General features: G+C 48.9%; 1 protein-coding gene across 2 annotated transcripts in view; it reads left to right on the plus strand.

Annotated features, from left to right (window-relative positions):
• SECISBP2L (SECIS binding protein 2 like) overlaps window positions 1-19,792 on the plus strand; it is a 38,226-nt gene that overhangs the window by 13,138 nt on the left and 5,296 nt on the right. The window contains exons 4-17 of one of the 2 annotated variants that reach the window (XM_077318217.1): window positions 292-427; window positions 3,749-3,972; window positions 4,069-4,093; window positions 5,408-5,523; window positions 6,467-6,586; window positions 8,087-8,170; window positions 9,179-9,346; window positions 10,851-10,992; window positions 11,444-11,613; window positions 12,834-12,966; window positions 14,805-14,967; window positions 16,152-16,372; window positions 17,656-17,810; window positions 19,553-19,769. In XM_077318217.1, the coding sequence (XP_077174332.1) occupies window positions 292-427; window positions 3,749-3,972; window positions 4,069-4,093; window positions 5,408-5,523; window positions 6,467-6,586; window positions 8,087-8,170; window positions 9,179-9,346; window positions 10,851-10,992; window positions 11,444-11,613; window positions 12,834-12,966; window positions 14,805-14,967; window positions 16,152-16,372; window positions 17,656-17,810; window positions 19,553-19,769 (2,074 nt within the window). The remainder of the gene's footprint in view (window positions 1-291; window positions 428-3,748; window positions 3,973-4,068; window positions 4,094-5,407; window positions 5,524-6,466; window positions 6,587-8,086; window positions 8,171-9,178; window positions 9,347-10,850; window positions 10,993-11,443; window positions 11,614-12,833; window positions 12,967-14,804; window positions 14,968-16,151; window positions 16,373-17,655; window positions 17,811-19,552; window positions 19,770-19,792) is intronic. The other variant, XM_077318218.1, reaches the window with a different exon arrangement.

A 19,792-nucleotide genomic window follows, 5' to 3' on the forward strand; every position in this document is an offset into this window, starting at 1 on the left:
ATGTTTAACACGTCCGAAAAATATCTAAAAATTAATTAACTTCCAAGCATTCAGGAAACCCTTTCAGGGCCATCGAGAAACCCCAGGGTTTCACAGAACCCTGGCTGAGAGAGCCTGGCCTAGAGTTAGTATTGTGGTTCATGCGTATGCTGGTTACGTTCTGTGATTCGTATATACTGAGTTTTTTCCACTGTTAACTTTTGCAGCACTCCATAAAATTAAGCCTTGCCTAAACCGAGTCTCGGCTTGGCGTGCTAATCTTTATTCCTTGCTTCGTCCTCTCAAAACCAGCAGCAGCCTCTGCAGGCGCACATAAAGAGCAAGAGGCCTCCGGTGAAGAACGTGGCGACTCAGAAGGAGACCAGTGCATCAGGCCCCGAGAGCAGGCCGAAAATCGTGTTGCTTGTGGACGCTTGCCAGCAAACAGGTATGTCGACTTCAAGGGCGGCGGCCAAGCGCGACTAGGGAGGAGGGGAGGGCCAGAGGGCCCGATCCGTGAAGACCTCCCTGTACGTCGAACATCCCTCTTTATGCAACCTGAAGGTTGAGAGCGTACGTTTGAAAACACGGTTGGTTCCAGGAGCTTGGTGGAATATTAAGTGAATGTTAGGCAAAGCTAGGTTTTCACCGACTTGTCTCAGATCTTGTACACCTTTTCCACTGCCCCCCCCCCAAGTCGATTTTCTTATCTGTCCCCAGTTCCCCGGGTTGGGGTTTGGGCAGTGTGCGTGTCTAGGAGCCCCAGCCAGTAGAAACACGCTCTAGCTTGCTTTTCTCAGAAGCCTTCCTTCTGCATCTCAGAAATGCCATGATGCCGGCATTCCTTTGCCATCCCGCCGGAGGTAAATGCATATGCTGATGGCGTTTTGACGCCGGCTGAAGGCGAGAGCTCTTGAAGTCATCAGGTTTGCGATCCCGTGCCATCCTGGGCTGTGCTACAGAGTCGCATAAATTAGGAATTATTCAGCAGCCAAGGCAGAAGGCACTGTTTGTCCAAGGGCCTGGCTCCTTATTCCCAAACGTCCCGAGGGCGTGCCTCAAAGATGAGCTCGGTTTGCCTCTCAAAGTTTAAATGGTGTTTGATTCAAAGTAGCCCGCCTAGTTCCTGATCAGAGGACCTTTGGCATGTTGTGTCGGGTTTCCTTTTAGGACAGGGGTAGTCAAACTGCGGCCCTCCAGATGTCCATGGACTACAATTCCCAGGAGCCCCTGCCAGCATTTGCTGGCAGGGGCTCCTGGGAATTGTAATCCATGGACATCTGGAGGGCCGCAGTTTGACTACCCCTATTTTAGGATCATGTTCCTTCTGAAAGCTTGTGGGGGAGGGGGAATCCGTTTTCCCAGGTGGACTTTGCACACAAAAGAGTGCGCGCCCATCACGCCGTGTCCTGCAAGAGCTAGCACGGCGTGGTGGTGAGAGCATGGAATCCTGGGACGTTGGTATCCCCGCCCACTTGTTGACTGTGGGCCGGTCACCCAGTCTGAGCCTAACCTACCTCCCAGGGATGTTGTGAAGAATAAAATGGAGGAGAGGGAAACAACGTTAAGCCGCTTTGATTTTGACATGGAGGAGAAAGGCGGGTATGAATGAAGTGAATAAATGAAGGCTCTCTTCCTCGTGACGTTACGACAGGGACTCCCAACCAGGATCTGTGGACCTCCAGGGAGGTCTGGAGGGGTCCGCAGCTTTCTTCTCCTCCTGTAATAGCCACAAGCTAGGGAACCAGCTATTTCCATGGCTCCCCCTCCCAAGTGTGAGTTATTTCATGGTTTATGGGCCTGCCTACGTACTCCTGCCTTAAACCAGGGGTAGTCAAACTGCGGCCCTCCTGATGTCCATGGACCACAATTCCCAGAAGCCCCTGCCAGCATTCGCTGGCAGGGGCTTCTGGGAATTGTGGTCCATGGACATCTGGAGGGCTGCAGTTTGACTACCCCTGCCTTAAACCCTCTGCTGTCTCTTCCCCCACTCAGTCTTCCTGGAGCCTGCCTGTTAATGCAGGCGGTGCTGTCAGTTCTGGGGTCACGGCAGGGAAGCGTGGCCAGCTGACCTCATTTCCGGGGCTCTTTGAAACATAAATAATTATTTCAGGGGGCTCCTCCGTGGTCAGAAGGTTGAAAAAAAGGCTGTGTTACGATGATCCCATCTGTGCAACTCTGAACTGTGCAAGCGCTATATAAATGTGAAGTCTTATTGAGAACCAGCAGCGGCTTCCAATCTGGCGAGCCGGGTTTGCTTCCCCGCTCCTCTACATGTGGCCAGCTGGGTGACCTTGGGCTAGTCGCAGCCCTGATAGAGCTGTTCTCACAGAGCAGTCCTGTCAGGGCTCTCTCAGCCTCACACAGGGGGCCTGTTGTGGGGTGTGAGGAAGGAAAGGTGATTATAAGCCACCTTGAGACTCCTTTGGGCAGTGCAAACCAGAGTATAAAAACCAACTTCTTCAATGGTGACAGAAGTGCACCTTACAACCACACGTACCTGTGGCGGCATCTAAGAATCACATTGAAAGGATCTTGGTTCCTTTCCTCACTTGGCTATAAAATAGACTTCCCTTATCAGGTGATGTTTTTAAGCAGCAGACCTGAATAGTGTCCCTGATGTTCCGGCTTCATTACAGCCGAGCTGCTTAATTCAGTAGAAATCAACCTTAGGCGGCTTCTCAGGGAAGTTGTTTATTATGCCATCTAATTGCATCCTATTTATAATCACTAATAATGTCATGCATAACTTGTGCTGTTTACAACGTTCATAAAACACTTGCAGAGTGTACAGAACTGTGAGGTCCTTGGCCAGAGATCTTGGCCTGCTGTGAGGATTACAATGAGTGATTGAAGCTCTTTGAACCGGGGTGTAGCCTTAAAGCAACCTGCTTAGCCTCTTTAACAAAATACCGTGATAGTGAAATTGTGTAAGAGATGGGTTTTGATGATGGCTTACTAGAATGAAGGGTTCCAAGATGATGTGCAAACCTTACTCATCTTCACTGGTGCGTGTGTGTGTAGGTGTTAATTTGTGGTCGCTTCCAATTTATGGGGAATCGTAAGGCAGCAGAAATGTTGACTGAAAGCTCTGCCCATGAGGCTGGGAGCTCGCTCCCAGCAGCCGGCTCAAGGTAGACTCAGCCTTCCATCCTTCCGAGGTCGGTAAAATGAGTACCCAGCTTGCTGGGGGGTAAATAGTAATGACTGGGGAAGGCACTGGCAAACCACCCCGTATTGAGTCTGCCATGAAGACGCTGGAGGGCGTCACCCCAAGGGTCAGACATGACCTGGTGCTTGCACAGGGGATACCTTTACCTTTACTATGAATTAATAGAACAATGTTTGAGTCCAGGGACATCTTTTAGACCAGGTTCCATCCATCCACCCACCCACCCTTCCTTCCTTCCTTCCTTCCTTCCTTCCTTCCTTCCTTCCTTCCTTCCTTCCTTCCTTCCTTCCTTCCTTCCTTCCTTCCTTCCTTCCTTCCTTCCTTCCTTCCTTCCTTCCTTCCACCCACTCACCCACCCACCCATCCATCCATCCATCCATCCATCCATCCATCCATCCATCCACCCACCCACCCACCCACCCTTCCTTCCTTCCACCCACCCACCCACCCACCCACCCACCCACCTTGCAGTGTTGCATTCCTGCGGAGGCTGGTGGTGCTTTATGTTGCTTTTTTCTGTTTTAAATCAGTTCTGGAGTGCTTATTTGCGTGGCCTGTTTGTTGCCCCTCGATAACCCCCGTTCTGTTGCCTTGCAGACTTCCCCTCGGAGATCGCCAACAAGTCTCTCTCGGAGAGCATGCCCGCAATGCACTGGAAGCCCAAAGGCCGCCGCCGGCGGCCCTCCCACCCAGCGGAATCCTCGAGCGAGCAGGGGGCTAGCGAGGCCGACATCGACAGCGATAGCGGCTACTGCAGCCCGAAGCACGGCAACCAGGCTGCAGCCATGAGCTTGAGAAGCACCGACTGCATCACACCTAATGTAGGCAACCTGTCCCGTTCCACCTGCCCAGAGGTTACAGTTAGCAAAACAAAAGAAACAGTCTCATTTCTCTTTTTTGTATTTTTTTCCCCCTAGATTGGCGAGCCCTCGGTCCATCCAGGTACAGTTTCCAATATTGCTTGATCACGAAAATCTGACCGAACTTCGGCTTCCGCTGTTTTTGCTTGGGTTCCCCTAAACCAAGGGTGGGCAAACTGCAGCTCTCGAGACGTCCATGAGCTACGATTGCCGGCCTGGTGCTGGCAGGGGCTCATGGGAATTGGAGTCCATGGACATTTGGAGAGCCACAGTGTGGCCACCCCTGCTCTAAACAAACAAAAATTGATAAAACGGGTTCTGAGCACTCATCTGGCTTACGTAGACATGACCATCCTCTTAATTGTGTTTGGGCTCACTTGAGTGAAATCAATTTCTGTTTGGTCTTCTTGCTTCAATAACTTTTGTAGTGGCTGTTCCTGTCCCCTTGCCTTTTAACGTTCTCAAGTAGTTCCAAGTATTTATTAGCTGCTGCCTCTCAACGTAAAAATGCCCAAGGCAGGTTGTAAGATGAGAAACAGCTGTCATCATCATCAGTAGATGTTTAATGCCTAAGTGACTTGACATAATCACGGCCTAAGATGATTGTGAAAGAGTAATACAGCGATCGGAGCGTTCCTAGTTAATAAAACATCAGCAGAGAATCAGAAACGATATAGAGTAAATTAAAAAGAGGTGGATGTCGAAGCAGTTTGAGCACTGGGCGTTCAGTGCTTTTTAAAAAAACCCAACCCAAACATTTGTCAGCAAGATCTTATCTGGCCCCGATAATGTAGATCCTGGCTAATCAAAGCAGCTTTGAAAACAGAGTATTAACCCAAAGAGGAGGTCATCAGAAGAGCATAAATTAAAGAGTGACCCTAAAGAAAGAAAGAGCCTCTTGTGGCGCAGAGTGGGAAGGCAGCGACATGTTGTCTGAAGCTCTGACCGTGAGGCTGGGAGTTCGATCCCATTACCACTCTGTCAGTTTACTTCAAACCAACAGCTCTGTCGGTTTACTTCAAAACCTTCCCCTTTTCTGTTGTTCACCTTGTCCCTCTTTTTTTCTTAGCTTGTTTCTCTAGATCTGTATTGCTTAAATTCCCAGGACTCCAGATAAATGCTTGGGTCCCAAATGTGCCATTCTTATGCTGGCATCATACAACTAATTTACCACCGAGGAGCAAGTGTGTAGCGACTGGAGTGGCAGGAAACAATTCTTTCAATTGTCTCCTACCACTCAAACCGATCCCTTGGCTAATGAATTACAGGCAAGGTCTCTCCTGAACTTGCCGTTGCACACAGTGCTCTCACATAAGTTGAATCAGGTACATTCTCTGCACTTCTCTTTGCTTTTGCACATGTAACATTTTACTGTATGTTGTGGTGCTACTTTCAGGTGGTGTCACTTGGGCCAGTGTCAGCTCCCAGGCGACTCAGAAGAAGCCCTGGATAGATAGAACACCATCATTCACGAGAGGAGGAAGGCCGCCTGAGCATCGGAGCAATTCCCAGGTATCCTTTCATTCTGGAAATCTCAAGATGTGGACCTTATAGAACCTTTCCAATGTGTGTGGGTGTTTTTTTTCCAGACGAAAAGCTAAGAAAGCTAGGAAGGTACCAATGGCAGCTTGTTACCCTGCCCCACCAGGTTGCTTCATGCCAAACATGTGGGTATTGGTTTGAGGAGTCCAAATTTCCATATATGAGTGCATCAGACCCTTTTTTCCCCATAGGAACATAAGAACCACCATGCTAGGACAGACTAATGGGCTGTCTAGTCCAGCATCCTACCATGGCCAACTGCTTACTCTGATCGGCCATCTGCAGAGGACACAGACAGAGGTTTTCCCCTGACACTGCTATTGAGAGGTTTACAAGCCTACATATGTGGAAGTTCCCCTTAGTCACGATGGCTAGTAGCCCCGGAGAGATTTGTCCTCCTAGGAAGCATCCATTGAATGATTACTGAGATCCAGCTGGGGCTTGGAAGTTTCTTCTATCCAGATGTGCGGTCGAAGTCTTCTGCTCCAGTTTTCCCAGTTTAGCCTTCCCAGCACAGGCTGTCTTGGTTGGAATATCTACCAATATTTTTTTCTGTAAGAGTAGACCTGAGAGAGGGAGGATGTAGAAAGAGGGAGGATGTAGAGGGAGGAGAGTAGACCTGAGAGAGGGACGAGTAGATCTGAGAGGGAGACCTGAGAGTCACAGCCGGCTTGGTGAATCATAGGGTTTTCAAGGCAAGGAACGTTCAGAGGGGATTTGCCATTGCCAGCCTCTGCATCAAAACCCCAGCAGTCCTTGAAGGGCTCCCATGAGTTCTGGCTATCCTGAGCTGTTTGGGTGATTCTATCGACAGTCTTGATTTTGGATGTCACCTGTGGCACCGTCTCTTTCTAGCTGTAACCACAAAATCACCCTTCCTTTTAATACATTTTTTTTTAATATTCAAATTTAGCCTGCCTTTCGATGCAGAGGGCATAGCACCTCTTCGGAAAGAAGACGGAACGTGCAGAATCCCGTAGCCGGAAGCCAGTCCAACAGAAAAGACCAGAGTCCCGAACCTTTATATTTTCAGGTGATCTCCCCGCTCCCTCCCTCCCCCCCCGCCCCCGCCCCCGCCCTTTATCAACTTAACTTTGATTGAACCGAAGAAGCTGTTTTGATTTATTAGAACAACGAAATCCAGATCGTTAGATGTATTGCACATGGTTGTAAAAATTTCATTGGGCTTTAATTGTGTGACCCGGTTTTATTGTCTCATGCGTACAATATAGGTCAGCCTTTCTCAACTTTTTTTGCTGTTGAGAAACCCCTGAAACATTCTTCAGCCTTTGAGACAGCACCAAAGTGGGGTGATCGTGCAGAAGGTGGTTGGGAAGTAGAGCCGTGAACACGCCCACCCGGGGCCCCTCCCCTTCCCGCCCCTTTCAGGCCCATCATTAGCTAGTTTGGGAGGTGGGGAGGGGGACAACGTTGACCATATATGGTCATATAATCCAAGAAACGTTGACCAGATTTAAAAAAACAGATTAAAAATGAATTAACTCCCACCCATCTGGGAAACCCTTCCCGGGCTGTTGAGAAAGCCTGTAAAATCTTTATAGATTTTATAGATTTTATTATGCCTTGAATCTCACTGGGAAAGGCAGGTGACAAATAAGAAATAAACATAAGGTGAAAAATAAAATTGGTCCATATAGCCTGCACATGAACCGGTATTCTCCTGAGTCAGACTGCTGGTCCCTAAGATCAGCACTGACTTCGACTAGCAATAGCTCTCCAGGGAGTCTAGTTGGGGTCTGTCTCATCATCCACCTTTTGGGGGGTTTTTTTGCCATCAGCAGACTTGTGGTGACCTCATATGGTAACCAGCAGCTCCTTGAGCCTGTAGTCTTCTGGCATTCCCACTAAGCCAGAGGTAGTCAACCTGTCGTCCTCCAGATGTTCATGGACTACAAATCCCATGAGCCCCTGCCAGCGTTTGCTGGCAGGGGCTCATGGTAATTGTAGTCCATGAACATCTGGAGGACGACAGGTTGACTACTCCTTCACTAAAGCCACATACCCTCGAGTGCCATCGACTTTGAGAGAAGCTCTTAGAATCTTGGCAGAGGTTCTTTCCTGGCCTGGAGCCATGGGGACTCCGTGGTTTGAACCTGCAAACTTTTGCTTACAAGACACTTCAGTGGGCTGCATCCCTTTTCAGTTGCTCAATGTTGCCTCCCTGAGATTTTGAGTTTGACACCTCGCAGCACCGCTTGTCCTTACTCAAATATATTTGGGGGCAAACGACTTACAGTGTCAAAAACACTTCCCATGGATTTCATGCTGTTGGCTTTAAGAGTATTCTCTCCTGTTGATGCTGTTGCCTTTCCCTCTTTCTGACTGTGCCATCATTTAAATTACCCTCTTGCGATTAGGAATTTAGGGGATTTTTTTTTAAATCATTCCCATTTGGCACCTCTTCATTTCCGCACTTTGTCCCCTTTTGTTCTGGCTCCCCGCTAAGGCGGAAGCTCTGTGAAATGTCGGTTTCGGGTCACGCACTTTAAAACTTCCCTCCGTCTCTGTTTAGGATGAAGAAGAATTTCCAGAATTAAATAGCGACAGTGGAAATTCTAAAAGTGCAAATGTGCAGCAGAAACATACCCCGAAAGTGGTAAGCAAAAAAGCATTTGAATGAACTTCTGTTTTTTGTTTTTTTTTTCCAAGTGCAGGTTGTCGAAAACTGTTTCCACTTCAGCTTTTGCTTCATTTTTTAACAAGTTTCTAGCCCAGCGTACGTGATGTACTACTTAAGGACCCAGGTTTACGGTCTGTGAGTTCATTTCACAGTGCTGAGATGAAGGAGAGGGTGGTGCAGAATTTTGTGTCCCTTTTATTACCTCTTCGCAGTCTTTCACCAAAAGGAAATGGCTGCAATCCCACCTCTATGGGGCTAGTCCATCCAAGGTATTAGCCACCGTCTCACTCTATCGCAGCAAGAGTTAAAATGAAAATTCGTATGCAAATTTTACAGGCCCCCGATGTCTGTCTCCTTCCCCCACCCCTTCCTAAAGAGCTGTTCGCTGGTGCGTGGCAGAAGCCGTCTCTGCACTCTCAGGGGCATCTAACTGGTCTGCGTACGGCAGCCACTATGTAAACAAATAGGATGCCTTTGCTGCATATGTGCAAGTCCTCACATCAAGAAATCCCCAGAACAGAGGCGGTTTTGCACACAGGCTCCCAGCAGATGCACTTGGCAGAGTATCACCTTGTAGAATGTTCTCGTGAGGGATGTTAAGAGAGCAGGATGCAAGGGTTGGTTCAAATCTCACTCAGATGGTGAAGCTACTTAATTGCCTTTGGCAAGCATCTGTCCCTTGACTGTTACCCCGCCTCCCCTTTTTGTTGCTGTACACTGCAGGGCTGACCTACACTGCAGGGCTGTCAGAGGGCTACCCTCTGACCTACACTGCAGGGCTGTCAGAGGGCTACCCGGGGTGTCTCAACTGCTTTCCCCACTTGCTGCGAGTGCAAAGTAGTCCAACTGTGAAGCTGTTTGCTTCTGTCTCCTTTTACACTTGTGGGGAAAAGGAGCAAATTGGGGGAAGCCACGTTTCTGCTTTCCATTGCAACAACACGTTTTTTTTTAAATTGCACGGTGGTTTCTCCTCGTTAATCCTAGCTGGACGACTTGCCCGAGAATTCCCCGATCAACATCGTGCAGACTCCCATTCCGATCACGACCTCCGTTCCCAAGCGGGCAAAAAGTCAAAAGAAGAAAGCGCTGGCTGCAGCTTTGGCCACAGCTCAGGAGTATTCAGAAATCAGCATGGAGCAGAGGAAGCTGCAGGTTTGTTGGCTTTGGTGTCATAACTCTGAAGCAGTCTTTTGTTTACATCAAGTGTGGCCCACTGGCACCCCATTCAAGCCCCCAGAAGCATCTACAGTTCCACCCACCCCAACTTGCTACAGGGACAACCAGTCTGTTGGTATTCTAAGAGCAGAGAGCTCTCCGGGGAACTGAATTAAGTGTTTTGCCTGTAACCCTTAAGACCTTTGTTGCTAGAAGACACAAACCCTACAGCAGATACAGTGTAGTGGCAATACAATGTAGTGAGTGGCTCTTGAGGCAGGTGTACACACCTGGCCTGATCTTCATTGCTGGAAGAATGAAGAAAAAAGAACCACATATCCCATGCTGAGCTCCTTGGAAGGAAGGGTGGGGAAGCTGTACTGGTTGGTGTAGTGGTTTGCCAGTTTGAGCCAGTTTGGCATAGTGGTTAGGAGTGTGGACTTCTAATCTGGCATGCCAGGTTCGATTCTGCGCTCCCCCACATGCAACCAGCTGGGTGACCTTGGGCTCCCCACGGCACTGATAAAACTGTTCAGACTGGGCAGTGATATCAGGGCTCTCTCAGCCTCACCCACCCCACAGGGTGTCTGTTGTGGGGAGAGGAATGGGAAGGCGATCGTAAGCCGCTTTGAGCCTCCTTCGGGTAGAGAAAAGCGGCATATAAGAACCAACTCTTCTTCTCTTCTTCTACTGGAAGGGCCATATTAATGCAGCCAGATCACCCCCAAGGCAGGTTGTCCAGACGTTGCCTCTACACATCTTTAAACCGCCCGTGGCGCCGCGGGCGCCACGGACTAAATAAATCGTTAAGGGCTCTTGAGGTGGGATTTGTCCGTGATGAGGAAGGGTCCAGATTGGACCTTTCCTCAGGACAGACAATCAGAGGGACCAATTGGCAGGCGCGAAGCGCCTGCCGATTGGTCCCTCCGATTCCCAGCCCCAGCAACTGCGAGCTGCGCACAGCGCGGCTCGCAGTTGCTCCCGGCCTGACGCGGCGAGAGGCACAAAGCGCCTCTCGCCGCGTCAGCCGGCTACCCAAGGGAGCCCCCGGCAGTCACATGGAGCGCGGCTGCCGAGGGCTCCCTCGGGCAGCGGCCTGATGCAGCGAGAGGCGCAAAGCGCCTCTCGCTGCGTCGGGCCGCTGCCAAACAAAGACCCCCGCAGTCCTGCGGCGCGCGGCTGCCGGGCCCTCCCTGCCTCCCCCGCCGCCGCTCACAAGACGGAGCTGACACGGAGAGCCGTCGCCGCGGGACACAAGAAACTGTAAGTATCTAGAGCCCGTTGTATCCCTTATACAGCGGGCTATATTTCTAGTTGCTCCATATTTCTGCAATCCTAGTCCTATTACCTTGCTTATTAGCTGCCTTACTCCGTTCATTGTATTGACCCACATTGCTAGATCCGCCTTGAGTCTCAATGAGAAAAGTGGACTGTGAATAAGGTGAATTGAGTAGGGGGCCTTTCCGCCTGCTAGAGACCAACAGCGTCCCTTTTATTGTAGGAAGCTGTTTCTAAAGCAGCTGGGAAAAAGAGCAAAACGCCCGTGCAGCTAGACTTGGGAGACATGCTAGCCGCCCTCGAGAAACAGCAGCAAGCCATGAAGGCCCGGCAGATCACCAATACCCGGCCCCTCTCATACACAGGTGAGTCCTTTATAACATTGCCTTGTTTTCCACTTTAAGAGAGCATTAAACTAACCTTAAAGCGCTCTTTATGGCTGTCCAGCTGTTTGTGGACTACCATAACCATGAGCCCCTTGCCAGCCCGCACTATACTCTGAGCAATTCCAAGAACTGAAGGTATAAAGCCACTTCTTGAGCAGCGCGTACTACATAATTGCCTGTTGTAGTCTGTTTGACGCTGGCGTGCATAGAGTGTTTCTATTCCGCAGTGAACAGGTATGTGTTTGCTTGCAGCAGCAAGCCAAGCACAGTCTGGAAGTGAGCTCATTTCATGATGTAACTTCCTGCCATTGTTTGTCCTTTATTTCCAAGGAAGGAAAGGGCCTCTGTAATGAGAACTGATCTGTTGGGGGAAAACAAAACTGAGCCTCTGCCTGTTTTCCTTCAGTTGTATCTTTTTGTCCACTTTTAGTTGGCAGCCCGGCTCCTTTTCATGCCAAAGAACCCGCTAATCGAAAATCTTTAGCTAAAGGGCAGCCTTCCGTGAGTTGTCTCAATCCGTTGGATTCCACCGGCCCCAAAATAAAACGAGGGAAGGAGAGAGAGCTTTCAAAGTTGAAGCGTCCCACAGCGCTTAAAAAGGTGAGCAGCTTTTAGACAAACACCCGAGTTCTTTCACAACTTCAGCCCCAGTTAGAGTCCCCCCTCGAGGGCTGAAACGCTAATGTCCTGCCCCATGAACTGCATTGCTCTTCTGCTCTAATCAAGCTGATCTATATTATACCTTTGTATCTTTTACAAAGCCGTTTTGTAACTTCCCTTTCACCTTTTGACTAAGATATAATTATGCAGATCTTAATTCCTACTTGTATCTGATGAAGGGAGTCTTTCTTTCTTTCTTTCTTTCTTTCTTTCTTTCTTTCTTTCTTTCTTTCTTTCTTTCTTTCTTTCTTTCTTTCTTTCTTTCTTTCTTTCTCTCTCTCTCTCTCTCTCTCTCTCTCTCTCTCTCACACACACACACACACACACACACACACACACACAAAAACACGCACCCCTTGTAGTACTGCTGGACTCTTAACTGTTGCCCTGTGGACCAGAATGGCCACCCTCTGAAACTATTTGCTTCTTGGGCAGGCAGGTTTTTAAAAAACCGTTTTTAGCAATATTTTGTACGTGGGAATGGACAGTTTCATGGGTTTGGTTCCTGTGGCATAGAAAATCCCTCAAGAGGGCTTGATCTGCTAGCCCTCTGCTGAAGATCTTGTCCTTCTCTCTCTCTCTCTCTCTCTCTCTCTCTCTCTCTCTCTTTCTCTCTCACTCTCTCTTTTTCTTTTCTTTTTTTAAGTTCCTGTCTCTCGGATACCTGCTACTTGCTACATTAATGACCAGTGTGCGTAGCACCTTTCTGTACGCATGAAAAATGTATCGTCGGGAGACATTTCGTGACTTCAAAATGCCTCCTGGTTAATTTTTAAATGCGGGTGGCAGTTTGCATGCCGTGTTTTTAAAGAAATTAATTCTTGGTATCCCTTCGGTTAGTTTCCAGCAAAATGGTCCTCATCGATATCGATATATATAATGTATTTAGATCTGCTCTGAAATGGGATCCGTTGTCCATGTCTTGTTTTAGCGGTGCTGTGGCAAACAGGCCACTGGCAGCATCCATCTGTGACACAAACACACACAGACGCCCCAAAACCAGTTGCTCTTTTAGGACTTTTAGTACTATGAACCGAGAAGGTTCTGTATGAATCCTGGAACTTTTTTTCTCGTAGCGGGTAGCTGAAGGTGGCGCCAGCTTCTTTACTGCTTCCTGGCCGATGGAAAGCTTTTTTTTTTGTTCTCCTTGTCCTTGGCAGATCATCTTGAAAGAGAGAGAAGAGAAGAAAGGACGCTTGTCCGTTGATCAAAGCCTTCCGGGTGCTGAGGAAGAGCAGGAGGTGTCTCTGGACCTGGCTGCCAGCCAGTCAGAAGACCTGGCGTCTCAAGAAGGTCAGGACCACAAGGATGACACTCAGATGTGTGCGAGGGCCAGCGTGGGGTAGTGGTTAAGTGTCCCAGCTAGTACCTGGAAGGTGACCTTGGGCTGGACCCCCAGCATGGGCCTGCCACTACCTCGCAGGGTTGTTGAGGAGAAAACCGAGGGGGGGAGAATGGCATTGAGCCGCTTTGGTTCCTCGCGGGAGGGAAAGGCAGAGGGTGTCGATGAATTATTTATTTATTTTATTCTTTGATTTATATGCCACCCCCGCCCATGGCGATGGCCGTCCCGTGGCGGTTTGCAGTATAAAAGCCATAAAAAGCACAGTAAAAGCCCATAATCCCCCGATAAAAATTAGAGAGCCGTAAACAGAGCACTAAAATAAAGTAAATGAATTAATAACAGATAAAGAGGCCCTGGAATCAAAGCGACATGCTGGAGAGGCATAAGTGTTGGATGCTCTTCTTTTTGTAAACTAAACCAGAGTTCCGCTGAAATTGCACCGTGTCTCCGTTTATGAATATGGATCAGAATTGTGCTTTTTAGACCGCCCCCCCCCCAAGGCTTGTGCCTCATTTTCATTCTACATTGGAAATGAACAGTGAACCAGAAATAATGTCCATTTCAATCTTGGGCTGTGGAAACAAGGATTTTTGTCCTTGTTGTCTTTTATCCCTGTCTAATAAACACACTGATCTCTGAATCACAGTGAATGGCTTTTAACAAACAAGTTTATCAGGGATATAACCATTAGTGGCTGTCGGTAGCAACAACTGGTCCAGGGGTGGCTGCACAAGGTCTCTCCAGATGTCCATGGACTGCAATTCCCATGAGCCCCCTGCTAACAGCATGCTGGCAATTGTAGTCTGTGGACATCCGGAGAACCACAGTGGTTCCTCAATGTTTAACAGTAGCCAGCTTCTGCTTACCAGTGTGCTGAGGTTGGAGGGTGAGGTGGGCAACAGCAGTGGGACCTCCAGACCATCCTGTGACTTGTGGGAATAGCTGCTGCTTCTTTTTTGAAGGGGTAGGGGGAGGAATCATAGAATCATAGAGTTGGAAAGGACCTCCTGGGTCACCTAGTCCAACCCTCTGCACTATGCAGGACACTCACAACCCTATCACTCATCCACTGTAACCTGCCCACCCCCTTAAGCCTTATCCCATGATTAAGACCTCAAAGGCCATGATTTAACCACAAAAGGTTGGATACACACTTTTCTTGGATGCTTTAGGATGCTCTGGGCTGATCCTGCGTTGAGCAGGGGGTTGGACTAGATGGCCTGCATGGCCCCTTCCAACTCTATGATTCTATGATTCTATGACTAGATGGCCTGTATGGCCCCTTCCAACTCTATGATTCTATGATTCTATGATTCTATGATTCTATGATTCTATGATTCTATGATTCTATGATTCTATGATTCTATGATTCTATGATTCTATGAGCAGGGGGTTGGACTAGATGGCCTGTATGGCCCTTCCAACTCTATGATTCTATGATTCTATGATTCTATGATTCTATGATTCTATGATTCTATGATTCTATGATTCTATGATTCTATGATTCTATGAGCAGGGGGTTGGACTAGATGGCCTGTGTGGCCCCTTCCAACTCTATGATTCTATGATTCTATCCTGCGTTGAGCAGGGGGTTGGACTAGATGGCCTGTGTGGCCCTGTGTGGCCCCTTCCACAGGATCTGTGATCCTGTGATCCATGCCAAAAGCCCCTATCGAAAAGGACAGTGTGGCCACTGTGGTGCTTTGTGCAAACTACATCAGGGGAAAATGGCCAGCAGTGTCCCCATGACCTGAGAAGTCATTTGCTGTTCTCCCCTCTGTTGCAGAAGCCGGCCTGAGCATGCCCAGTGACGCCTCACTCTCTCCAGCAAGCCAGAACTCTCCCTATTGCATGACTCCGGTTTCCCAAGGATCTCCAGCCAGTTCCGGAATAGGGAGTCCCATGGCTTCTTCGACCATCACCAAGATTCACAGCAAGCGATTCAGAGAGTAAGAACAGCTTTCGGGTTTTTGTTTGTTAATGTCTTTTGCAAGAGCTGGTTCTGTGAAATGTGCTTGGCCAGGTGTAATTGCTCCAAAGAGATGGCGTTCGGGCCGTCCGTGATCCTAGAGGAGGGAGAGGGTTACACCAGCCTTTCTCAACCAATTTTGCAATTGAGAAAACCCCGAAACATTATTTAGGCTCTGAGAAACCCCAGAAGTGACGCCAGCAAGGCACATCTTCCTGTCGCGACCCTGGAAGTCACGTGACATCAGCCAAACCACTCCCACCTGATGTGATATCACCAGAGCAGCAAAGATTTGTTTGGCCAGGGCTCCTTCCCTTTCTACCCCCTCCAGGCCCAGGATTGGCCATTTTGAGAGGGGGGGCAGGTCAACGTGACTATATATGATCATCTGATAAATGTTTAAAACATTTGAACGTATAAAAAATTGACCCCCAGCCAATCGGAGAAACCCTTCCAGGGCCATCAGGAAACCCCAGGGTTTCAGGGAAAGCCTGGCTGAGAAATCCTGAGTTACGCGCACCTCTGTACTACATATCAGTTCTAACAATGCTGAACTATCAGGCATACTGGTTGGAGAAAGGTCATGCGTGGCAAAAAGTTGTACAGGAACCCTTCTTTTATTTTCAAAAAGCAGGATTCTAGGAGCTATCAGTGTGCCCTGTGCTGCAAGTGGGCACAGATGAAGTTACTAGCCAGTAACTAAGGGCACACTTGCTCCCTGTCGTGCTGTCTCTTCTGCCATTGTGGCGCATGTGCGTGATGCATTCTATAACGTATTGCTTTATTTCAGGGAGGCCAGCCTGATGCTAATGCCGCATCCCGCAAACATCTGCCGTTCTCATATCTCCTTTTCTGTGGAGGCGGGAAGGCGGAATTGGCCGTAATGCCTTTTTGTTTCTTTAGGGGGCGCTGAGCAGCCAATTCCCAGTGACGCCAGCAGAACGGCCCTTAGCGGCCGGCCAGCCGTAATTTCTAGTGGCTGTTTAGTGCGCTTCCGGTGTCAAAGCATTTGAGCGTGAGCCGTTCGTTCTCTTGCAGAGGGATGGTGCCTTCAGGCTGTTAAGCCTCCCCCCCCACACACACACACACACAAATGAACTTAGTGAGAGCAGTGGGACTTGTTGTTGTAGTGCGCTTCACCATGTGCTTTCCCTCAATGGCCAGGTACTGTAATCAGGTGCTGAGCAAAGAGATCGATGAGTGCGTGACGCTCCTCCTGCAAGAGCTCGTGAGCTTCCAAGAGCGCATTTACCAGAAGGACCCCATGAGAGCGAAGGCGAAGCGGAGGCTGGTGATGGGCTTGCGCGAGGTGACCAAGCACATGAAGCTCAACAAGATCAAGTGTGTCATCATCTCTCCCAACTGTGAGAAAATCCAGTCCAAAGGTATTAAGTTGGCGGCACGCTCTCTTTGCCCCCTTTTCACGTGCGCCCTGGTGAGGCTGCGGCTGGTTGGGCAGGGAGCAGTCTGGATTCTGGGTGAAACGTTAGATAGCATACAAGGACACATGGGTAGAATGCTGCGTCTTGATCTGGCAATGACCGATGGGTTTGTTCTTTTTTTTAAAGAGATGATGTTGAGTGCATGCGTGATTGCTCAAGGGGGTAGAATCATCGAATTATGGAATGATAGAGTTGGAAGGGACCTCCTGGGTCATCTGGTCCAACTCCCTGCACTATGCAGGACATGTTTTGAATGGGTAGTGGTTTCGTGTATTGGAGCTAGTTTGGTGTAGTGGTTAGGAGTGCGGACTTCTAATCTGGCGAGCCAGGTTCAATTCTGCGCTCCCCCATATGGATCGAGCAGTGATATCAGGGGTCTCTCAGCCTCACCCACCTCACAGGTATGTGTGAATTATGGACCGTGATTCCGTTTTATGTGGGGGATGCCTCCTGGGGCCTTATTTAGAAGAAGAAGAGTTATATGACACTTTTCCCTACCTGAAGGAGGCTCAAAGTGGCTTACAGTCACCTTCCCTTTCCTCTCCCCACAGCAGGCACCCTGTGGGGTGGGTGAGGCTGAGAGAGCCCTGATATTGCTGAAGAAGAAGAAGAGTTGGTTCTTATATGCCGCTTTTCCCTACCTGAAGGAGGCTCAAAGCAGCTTACAGTCGCCTTCCCTTTCCTCTCCCCACAACAGACAGCCTGTGGGGTGGGTGAGGCTGAGAGAGCCCTGATATTCCTGCTCGGTCAGAACAGCTTTATCAGTGCTGTGGGGAGCCCAAGGTCACCCAGCTGGCTGCATGTGGAGGAGCGCAGAATCGAACCTGGCGTGCCAGATTAGACGTCCGCACTCCTAACCACTACACCAAACTGGCTCTCTTTTAAACTATCATACCTCAAGAAATCTGGATTTGTCACAGAGGCTACCCTTGACACGAACCAGGATTGGCTCCCATCTTCCTAATCACATGGATTTTAAGATGTGCATGTTTTTAGGTATATACTTTTTTCAAAAACCTTATAAATGGCATAATCTGTGAAGAGTTTCCTTGTTGGTCCTGTGAATTGTGTCAACTCCATACACACAATTGCTGTTCTTTTACGAGAGAAAGGAATCGGCTTGACTCATGTCATTGGAGGGGAGATGTTAAGTTTGGCAAACTTTGGTTAGCTGCGAGAGTGTTAAGCTTAGGCCGCTTTGCTTCTTCTCTTTGGCATGCCCTCAGGTGGACTGGATGAAGCCCTGTACAATGTAATAGCTATGGCTCGTGAGCAGGAGATCCCTTTTGTCTTCGCCCTCGGGCGCAAAGCTCTTGGCCGCTGTGTGAACAAGCTAGTCCCCGTGAGCGTGGTGGGGATCTTCAATTACGCCGGTGCTGAGGTAAGAGCATCCCACCCCATGTTAGCTGTTTTGGTTCTTTCGGTGTCTCTGTGCCATTCTGGATTGGGCCCGAGGACACGTCCTCGGCTGCTTGTTCGTTTGGAAAAAATTCTGCCCCACTTACGTTCCCCGGAAGGGCCCCAAACGCAGCGCACGTCTTTAAAAGCTGTCACCCAAAAGGAACAAGATAAGCACGGTTCAGATTTTTTTTTTTTAAATGGAGGCATATTGTCCTGTTTTTAAAATGGCTCATCTCACACTTAAAAGGTAAAGGTATCCCCTGTGCAAGCACCGGGTCATGTCTGACCCTTGGGGTGACGCCCTCCAGCGTTTTCATGGCAGACTCAATACGGGGTGGTTTGCCAGTGCCTTCCCCAGTCATTACCCTTTACCCCCCAGCAGCAAGCTGGGGACTCATTTTACCGACCTCGGAATGACGGAAAGCTGAGTCAACCTTGAGCCGGCTGCTGGGATCAAACTCCCAGCCTCACGGGCAGACATTTTCAGACTGCATTTCTGCCGTTTGCCACTCTGCGCCACAAGAGGCTCTCATCTCACACTTCCCCCTCTTCAAAACTTTAGCATATAACCCCGATAGTTGCTTTGCTCTGCAGCAAATATTCCAGCCCTTAATTTGACACTTACTGCTCCAGCTAATCAACCCAAGTGAGTCCAAATAGAGCCCCTTCCACCGAACAACGGTCTTTGTAGGTTGCTCAAAACAGTCTTAAAACCTTTCCAAATCTCGTGAAAGGAAGTGGCTCATGTGTTTATGTGCCATAGCAGGACTTCGCAAGAAAGCCTCAGCGCCTGTCATATGCTCAGGGAACAAGGGCAAAGTTCCCGTTCTACACAAAAATCCAAAATTGCAGAACGAGGCTTCTCATCCATATTTTGCAAGAAAGGAATGAGTTTGCACATGCAGCGGGTTTAATAACAAAGCACCGAAATTGCTACCCATCCTTGACACTTGAATCTCCACACCCAGTATTCATGGGCTGTCTCTTTCTTGCTCTAATAATGAATTAAACTCCCGAGTTGACTTGGAATACATGGGAAGTGTCCTCATTCTGTGGGGACTAGGTTGACACTTGAACAAAAGGGTGAAATTCTGTTGAATCGTGTTCTTCGGATATGCAGAATTGCTCTAGAATGTTGTCTGTCACAGCATTGCATGAGTTGTTTCCCCTTTATTCTCAGTCCTTTGGGTCTAACGAAATATCCTCAAATGCCAGTCAGAACAAGAGTCAGTGAGGTTCCTTCCCGTGTAACGTTAAATGAATAGATTTTAGGATGCTCCAGTGTTTTCTGCAGCACTCTCCCATGGCAAGTTTTTAATGTCTTCGATGAAGATTCATTTAACAAGCAGGTGACTCTTCATCTAACAGCGTACATGGATTCTGCTTCCCACATTTCAGAGTGAAATAAGCGCCTTTGTGTTCATTTTATCTCTGAATGACTCTGTTTTCGTCACAGACCGGTGCGGAACCGGAATGAATTTTTGCGCCTTCAATATTGTTGGCGATTACCTCCTCCCGGTCTGTAGTATTTTGTTGCAGGATGGGGGAGGGGGAAAGATCACAAACCCAGTGGTTTATCTCAAATTTCTTTGGAGCATGCATCAAACAGAATATTCTCTCAGGCCAGACCTGACAAGCGGCCTCACGTCATAACGTGCACCAGATCCCAAGAGTGTTTTTGAGTCTTTCTTAATCTCCTCGCGGATCTCCTTGTCTTTCCAGAGCCTCTTCAACAAACTAGTGTCCCTAACTGAAGAGGCCAGGCAGGCGTACCGAGACATGGTGGCAGCTATGGAGCAAGAGCAGGAGGAGGCCTTGAAGAACATAAAGAAAGTGCCCCACCACATGGGCCACTCTAGGAACCCTTCCGCCGCCAGCGCCATCTCGTTCTGCAGCGTTATTTCCGAGCCCATCTCGGAAGTGAACGAAAAGGAGTACGGTGAGCGTGTTTCTTAATGGAAC

The sequence above is a fragment of the Paroedura picta genome, chromosome 18 (assembly GCF_049243985.1).
Source record: "Paroedura picta isolate Pp20150507F chromosome 18, Ppicta_v3.0, whole genome shotgun sequence".
Taxonomy (NCBI): Eukaryota; Metazoa; Chordata; class Lepidosauria; order Squamata; family Gekkonidae; genus Paroedura; species Paroedura picta.